At 39.6% G+C, this 8374-nt stretch overlaps 1 protein-coding gene across 1 annotated transcript; it reads left to right on the forward strand.

The window, feature by feature from the left end:
* Positions 1 to 781: 781 nt before the first annotated feature.
* ACTBL2 (actin beta like 2) lies at positions 782 to 1868 on the forward strand. Its single transcript, XM_027101079.1, is given in 6 exon segments — positions 782 to 887; positions 890 to 1096; positions 1099 to 1188; positions 1191 to 1517; positions 1520 to 1731; positions 1734 to 1868. Coding segments are annotated over 6 exon segments (1077 nt in total).
* Positions 1869 to 8374: the final 6506 nt, after the last annotated feature.

Raw genomic sequence — 8374 nt, forward strand, 5'->3', positions numbered from 1 at the left:
TTACATCAGAAAAGAAAACATGTAGTGGTTTACTTTATTGATTTTTCTTGATCTCTAATGGCTTAGAAGTCTGTTAAATATCCTAAATTTTACACGATACAAATGCATTATAATTACAGCTGTCAGGCCTCTCTTGGCCATTCATTATTTTCATTCATTAAAACAGTTTCTATCATGATGATATCCTGTGGGGTTAGAAATCTGATGGGAAAAAAAAAATCTTGAAAAAGTAAAGTTTGCAAAGTCAAACTCATAAGAACAATACATTAAGAATGAAAAGTCAAAGCTGGTTAGAGAAAATAGACCCGGAAGGTAAATCGGGGAGGCAGTGGCCCTTTTGGCAGTGTTACCCATAGCTCACGCTAGCTTCCTTTCATCTTGCTTTTATATCCCCCATTGCATCATCATAGTTATCTAGACACTGCACCAAAGCAGGCTGACAGCCATGTGTGGGTTGCCTAACTACAGTAACCTGAGATTTGGCCATCTGGTAGGCAATTCTCTCCTTATGAAGGAAGGTCTACTAATGATTTGTATCATCATCATTATTATTAATACCTCAGAGGCAACCCCACCCAGAAATGCTGAGAACTGTTGGAATAGGACACGGGTGGTGCCAATGTGTACCTTTAAATATCTGTCATCACAGCACAGGCTCCCCTCTTTGAAGGCAGCTCTGAAGTGTTTTCAGCCTGTTCATTCTCTCTCTTGCCCACCAGAGTCTGGTACTTACTCTATATTTAACTTCTGTTCACTCATCTGGAAGATTCTGGCCAGCACTATGACTGACGATGAGCTGTCTGCCTTGGTGGTGGATAATGGGTCAGGGATGTGCAAAGCAGGCTTTGGCGGTGACGACGCCCCCCAAGCTGTATTCTCCATGGTAGGGCACCCCGGCACCACGGGGTCATGGTAGGCATAGGCCAGAAGGACTGCGACATGGGGGATGAGGCCCAGAGCAAGAGAGGCATCATGACCCTGAAGTATCCCATTGAGCACGGAGTGGTCACCAACTGGGACCATACGGAGAAGATCTGGCACCATGCTTTCTACAACGGGCTCCGCCTGGCACTGGATGAGCATCCCATCCCCCTCACCAAGCATCCCTCAGCCCCAAGATCAACCAGGAGAAGACTCAGATCATGTTCGAGGCTTCCAACACACCTGCCATGTATGTGGCTATCCAGGCTGGACCCCAGGCATCGTGACAGATTCCGGAGATGGGGTCAATCACACTGTGCCCACCTACGAAGTCTATGCCCTGCCCCATGCCATTCTTCGTCAGGATCTGGCCGGCAGAGACCTCCTGAAGATCCTAACAGAATGAGGCTACAACTTCACCACCACAGCTGAGCAGGAGATTGTTCACGATGTCACAGAGAAGCTCTGCTACGTGGCCCTGGACTTTGAGCAAGAAATGGTCAGTGCTGCTTCATCCTCCTCACTGGAGAGAAGCTACGAGCTTCCCGATGGGCAGGTGATCACCACTACGAATGAACGCTTTCAATGCCCTGAAGCCATTTCCAGCCCTCCTTTCTGGGCACTGAGTCCAGTGGGATCCACGAGACAACGTTCAACTCTGTCATGAAGTGCAATGTGGATATTCGCAAGGATCTGTATGCCAACACCATGCGCTCTGGAGGCAGCACTATGTACCCTGGCACTGTTGACTGGATGCAGAAGGAAATTGTAGCCCTGGCACCCAGCACCGTGAAAACCAAGATCACAGCTTCCCCCCGGAGCGGAAGTACTCCGTTTGGATTGGGGGCTCCATTCTGGCCAGCCTGTCCACGTTCCAGCAGATGTGGATCAGTAAGCAGGAGTATGATAAGGCTAGTCCTCCCATCATCCACAGGAAATGTTTCTGAATGGGCTTCCATGCCAATGCGTTTACACTGTCCCCAACTTCTAGGTCATAGCAATGGTTCTGCTTTTATCCACTTGCAGTTGAGTCAAGGTAAATCTTCCACTCTCGCTAGTGGGTGAACCAGCAAACTCATCTCCATCCAAGTACTGTGGGCTCCCCACCAGCTAACCATATCTTGACCTCTATCAATTTAAGGAGGATTCTGAGATCCTATTCTATTTTCTTTACCTTTAGGGTTCAAAGGCATGTAGACTTGCTTAAATGAAAATAAGTGACAAGGAGTAAAATGAGGAATGTCCTTTCAGAATTTTCAAGCTTTAAATACTAGTTCTTGCTTAAAATATTTAACCATAGCAGGCTGTACCACCCTGTAAAAAATGTATATGTATTTAGCAAACATGTCTTATTAGAATTTTGGTTTTGTTTTACTTCTTTCTAGAGAGATAATGAACTATATGGATGAAGAAAATCCATATTTACATAAGCACTAAGGAAATATTTTATCTTAAAATATACTGATAAATCTGGCTATCTGAGCAGCTAATGTGAATTTCTTAATTCCCCAACAGTCACCATTTTAGTGACTCCTTATTTTGTTTTCCTTATTAATTAGCATAATGAAACAGCAGCGTTCCATTAATATTGTTTATAAGTCAACTATTTTCAGCTCAGAATGGAGTTCTGCTGGTCAAACACATATTTTAATGTCTAACTTATCGAACTTCATTATACTTGTAAAACAGCAAAACTACTACAGCTAAGGCCTAACTTTTAAAATAGAAAGAGAGAGAAAGATACTGTAATATCCAATTAATTAATGTCAGTATGCTGCAGCTTGACACGGATAATTTTATTTCTATTGCTTAGCATGATAATGCATGTCTTGAATAATTTCTATAGGCCATGATTTTGGATATTTCTCTTATCAAGGATTTCACTGTGGGAAAACATAGCTGCAGCATCTTTGAAAATTATAAATTCTAGTATCAGTATAGTATTTCCAATTTTATTACTGGAAAGATTTTAGAATAATTCTGTTTTATTATGTCCAGTAACTAGCAATACCTCTTAATGGGAAGTGTCTCTAAGATATCAACATCTTAGAAAACATCAGTGCGTCTTCCTATGTTCTCTAAAATTTTGTAATGAATCTAATGGTGATTTTCAACCAATTTTAAGTACTAGCACATTTATTTCAGTCTATTCTGTGGTTTGCCATTATCTGAATATCAGAGATATTTGTATTTTTCAGGGGTCTTTTTCTGAAATTTTAGAATATTTGGAGGGTTGTTGCTTATTAAGGCATTATCACATTCTCAGGAAAAGAGGAATTTCTTCTCTTTTCGTTTTAGTTAGGAAGCTTATATTTGTGTTTTAAATCTCTAAATTGGAGTCTTTATGCATTTTTTGCTTAAAAATTTTCAAAGAATTTGATTGTTTCTTATTTTCTTTTATATGACAACACAATTGTTAATTCATTTAACCAAAATTAACCTCCAAAGGCACTTTATTTTATGACTTAGAGTTTTCTTTCTTCTTTAATTAACTTTAAATAAACTAAAATTAATTCATACCTGAATTTCCTATAATTTCTCCTCAGTTCTTCCAAATAAATGTAGAATGATCCAGAGAGAACCACTTTTTATATGTGTGACCTATTTATCCGTATGTTATAATTTTATACCTGATACGTTTGACCATGTAAACATTAACAGGAAATTTAAAAAAAAGAAAGAGAGCTAGTAGATAAGGTTATACATTCCTTGTAATCTCAGTTAAGTTAGGTTTTAGTGGATGAACTGGTCTTCAGGTCATTAGTAGGCAGAGATAATAGCAATAATAATAATAGCTTGAATTTATATGCTGCAACAATTCCCGTTTGCAGAGTAGTTCTCACAAACACTCTGACCTACACTGTCAATTACCAGAAAAAAAACATATCTCCCCATCCACAGAAAAATTCTGGGACAGGTAAGGTGAACCTCCAAGAGAGAGAACTACTGAGCCCTGGATCATTAGCTGAAAATATGAATTCCACAATGCAAACAAATTTAAACCTAGGGTCTTCTGGATATTCTCCTATTCATCAATGCTGACTGAATGATGGATGAATTTAATGAGGAAACATTCTATCTTGCAATTTTAAATTTTAGAATCAATGCCATCTTTTTTTGTTTACATCTTTGTTGGAGTATAATTGCTTTACAATGGTGTGTTAGTTTCTGCTTTATAACAAAGTGAATCAGTTATACATGTTCCCATATCTCTTGCGTCTCCCTCCCTCCCACCCTCCCTATCCCACCCCTCCAGGCGGTCACAAAGCACTGAGCTGATCTCCCTGTGCTATGCGGCTCCTTCCCACTAGCTATCTACCTTACGTTTGGTAGTGTATATATGTCCATGCCTCTCTCTCGCTTTGTCACAGCTCACCCTTCCCCCTCCCCATATCCTCAAGTCCGTTCTCTAGTAGGTCTGTGTCTTTATTCCTGTCTTACCCCTAGGTTCTTCATGATTTTTTTTTTCTTAAATTCCATATATATGTGTTAGCATACGGTATTTGTCTTTCTCTGTCTGACTGACTTCACTCTGTATGACTGGCTTGTTATTCACCAGTGGTTCACCAGATGGCACAGCACTGAGATAGCCTTTACAGATGAATTTCACACCGTTGTAAGTGATTCCCACCCTCCCTGGATGAACTTTTCCAAGGAAAAGTGATAAGTTCCTCCTTTGTGCTCCCACTGTATCATTTGCATGCATATAGCATCATCGCACCTATAACATGTGTCCACACTCTCCCACCCTCACCCATCAATCAGTGTCTGGAGGACAGAGACAGGGATAGTATTCGTCCACCTTTGAACCAACCAAGATTTTCCTAATGCCAGACATAGATGATTAACTCAATAAATGTGGTTTGAATGAATAAACGAGTGAATTCGTGGAGTCTGGTATACATCATGAATGTCACAGTTTTGCATTATCTATTTCTTACCACTCTATTCTCAGCTCCTGTCTGCTAGTATCTGTCACTTTTGCTGTGCTGTCCTTCCTCTAAAGCATATTTTTTCTTTTTCCTTTCTTTATCTCTTCTCTTTTCCATTCACTTCTCCTATGCCTCTCAGCCTACAGAGCTGGATTTTAAAAGTTTTTGCTTGTCAATAAAAGTTTCCCGTTATTCTGATTTATCAAAGGATCAATCAACCTCATCTTTTGGAGTGTGAGCTAGTTATGAAGCTACTAAAATTTTAGCCTAAAAAATGAAAGAGAGAGAAGAAGAACAAAGAGGGAGGGAGGGAGGGAGAGAGAAAGACAGGAGAGAGAGAGAAAGAAAGGAAGGAAGAAAGGGAGGGAGGGAGGGAGGAAGGAAGGAAGGAAGGAAGGAAGGAAGAGAGAGAGAAAGAAAGAAAAGAAAGAAAGAAAGAAAGAAAGAAAGGAAGGAAGGAAGGAAGGAAGGAAGGAAGAAAGAAAGAAAGGAAGGAAGAAAAGAAAGGCTTTTCAGTGAGTACAATAGCATATTCAGCTCTTCTAATTTATTCACATTCTTGCTGGTATTTTTCTCTTTTTTTCTAAACTCCAAATTGCTCTAGAGTTGAGTTTCAGGCATCTGACTCCCTAATAACTCAGACATTATAATATATTGAAAAGTCTACTTTTCTGGTAACTATTCACAGCTTCCTTTCAGAATTTACAAAAGATTCTGTTCAAAAAATGTTTTTTGAAGTTAGAGACTAAGCATGCGGTTTGGCCAACACTGCTTCCAGATGTTGATAAGTATAGTTGGAATGTCTTTAGGGATATATATATACGTATCAGTAGAGAGTCTGCTCATTAAAATTAACTGATACTTTAAGACTTCCTTTTTAAATATGAAGGACCTGTCTGAACTATAGCTGTCATTTTTTTAAAACTAATACCATAAGTAATAAAAAACTATAGAGGCTCCTTGAGCTGCCTGCCTTGTTTTTCATCTCATTCCAAATCTGCTGTTCTAACCATATTAAAATTTTAGACTCAGTTAAAGCTAGTCAACAGATGTGCCAGTGTGATATGATGACAGACATTTTATCTAGACACCACCCTAACACTACTTGAAAAATGGAGAATCTTATTTAATTGGCTATTTGACAACATGTAAGTCAAGAGTCAAGTTGTTCTCTCTGGGATGGGGAATGAGGCCTTTGTAACCATATACATGCCATATGACACAGCATCTGGTGAAGAAGGGAGAAGATATGATACAAAGACACAGCAAAAAGGAGTTAACTTCGCACTCATACCCCCTTCATGGGGGTGTTGCAGTAAGAGAGGTTTTTCCTAGCTATTTTATAGGTTGGGGGAGAACAGAGAAAGCCAGACACCAACATGATATTTTAACTTCATGTCTCCTGAATATTCTCTATGGCCCACTCAGAACATCCCCGAATATTACCCCCTGTTCTTTTAATTGAGAAATAGTAGCTACTCAACATTGTTTACTCTTTTCCATACCTGGATCATGAGGTAAAACCAGGCCTCAACGGTGAAGAGAAAGCTATGTTTACCAGTAACAATGCTGGGATCTTCTAGGGCAATCCGCAGTGTTTATAGTTCCAAAAAAGGAAGGCTTCCACAGAAATATAAACTTTTTATAAATCTTCACTTACCGGAGTAATAAGAGCTTATTATATGTGAAAACTACAATTTATAGATAATGAGTTAGTAAAATGCCAGAAGAAATCATAAATATACCCCTATTTATTAAAAAAATGGTATTAATTTAATGATGAGAATCAAAACACTACATCCTTGGCTACATAGTCAGTTTTATCAAAATGGAAGAAATTATCTGCAGCAAAATAAACACAAAATATACAATTTTTAAATTTTGATGGTCTCAGAGAAACAAAAGTTGAAACAGAGAAAAAGAAACTGTATCAATTTTAAAAAGAGATGGTAAAAGTAACAAGAACATTCTTTCCCTTCACCTAGTCTCAGAACTACTTTATTAATGTTTGACACTAGGTATGGCACTTAGTGATTTGACTCATCAGCCAAAACTACAAATAATAAAAAATAAAATTATCAAATCTCTCTGGTAGTAGGAAATACAAATCAACAAAGCTTTGTGACCAGTTGGGATATTAGGGAGAAGGAGGAAAGGGAGAGGAGCAGTTTAGAGCATAAATGATGTCCATCACAATATTCAAGCCATCACTGGGCTTCCCTGGTGGCGCAGTGGTTAAGAATCCACCTGCCGATGCAGGGGACATGGCTTCGAGCCCTGGTCCAGGAAGATCCCACATGCCGTGGAGCAACTAAGCCCGTGTGACATGACTACTGAAGCCCGCGCGCCTAGAGCCCGTGCTCCACAACAAGAGAAGCCATCGCAATGAGAAGCCCGTGCACCGCGACAAAGAGTAGCCCCGACTTGCCGCAACTAGAGAAAGCCCGCGTGAAGTGACAAGGACCCAACGCAGCCAAAAATAAATAAATATTAAAAAAAAAATTCAAACCATCACCAATTTGAGTAGGCATGACTTCCATATTTGAGTCACCATGGCCAATAATTATACCCAGTCTGCTTGACTGCTCTTCCAACATTGGCCCCGCAAAGGGACTCTAATCACCCACAGTCAAGAAGGCAGGATGGGTATGTTAGACAGCGATTGACTCATTTAGCTAACCAGCATCTGAGCATTCCTTTAAGTTAGCAAGAATTCCCATTTGTGGGAACATTAGCTGGAGGCAAGGCCCAGGCTCACACTCATTCACTAGCAGCTAGAGCTTAGACTTAGTCTATCAGATGCTCCAATGTGAAATTTTGACACTTGCAATCTGAGAAAGTGACCTGAATATGCAAGAACTGTTGAGAAATTATTCACAGCCTCAGCGACACAGGGAGGCCATCAATGGCTACCATGGCATGGTCCCATGGTAGAATCCTAACCAGACTATTGCTTTGGCATGACTTTAACTAATTTTCTTATTTTCTAGACTCTCCAATTAGTTTCTGTCCATTTTTGAGTGGAATCTATAAGTTACTCATCATCCTTCTAAAACTTTCTTTTCTGGTTTAAACTATCTAAAGGCAATTTCTGTTGCTTAAAATCAAGTATGCTGACTGAAACATATTTTGATACCAGAGAATGAAATTGCAAGTAACAGACCCTTAAAGAAATGGGCAAATCTAGGATTGGTCATCAGGCCCAATTCAGGCTGAAGGCAATAAAAAAATCCCTCTAGTATTCAGGAAAGCGCATCTTGTGTCTCATGGCAGACATGAGAAACAGTTCATTAAAGTATCTCCTGGGATCACTTAAAATGAAATGCTTTTTGAGGGCAAGGCTGTGGAGGACCAACCTTTCACTGTCATGGAACAATATAAAGGATGTGAGTAATTCTGTGTAGAGGGGTGGATGGCCTCTTCTTTTGGGTCTGGCCAGTTTAAAAGACAGAATAACAAAGGCAAGTTACTACATATATCTTAAAGCACAGACTGAGCTGAAAGAAATTTTAGCTATTAGA

The sequence above is a fragment of the Aethalodelphis obliquidens genome, unplaced genomic scaffold (assembly GCF_003676395.1).
Source record: "Aethalodelphis obliquidens isolate GAN/ISIS:26980383/991018 unplaced genomic scaffold, ASM367639v1 scaffold4, whole genome shotgun sequence".
NCBI classification, from domain to species: domain Eukaryota; kingdom Metazoa; phylum Chordata; class Mammalia; order Artiodactyla; family Delphinidae; genus Aethalodelphis; species Aethalodelphis obliquidens.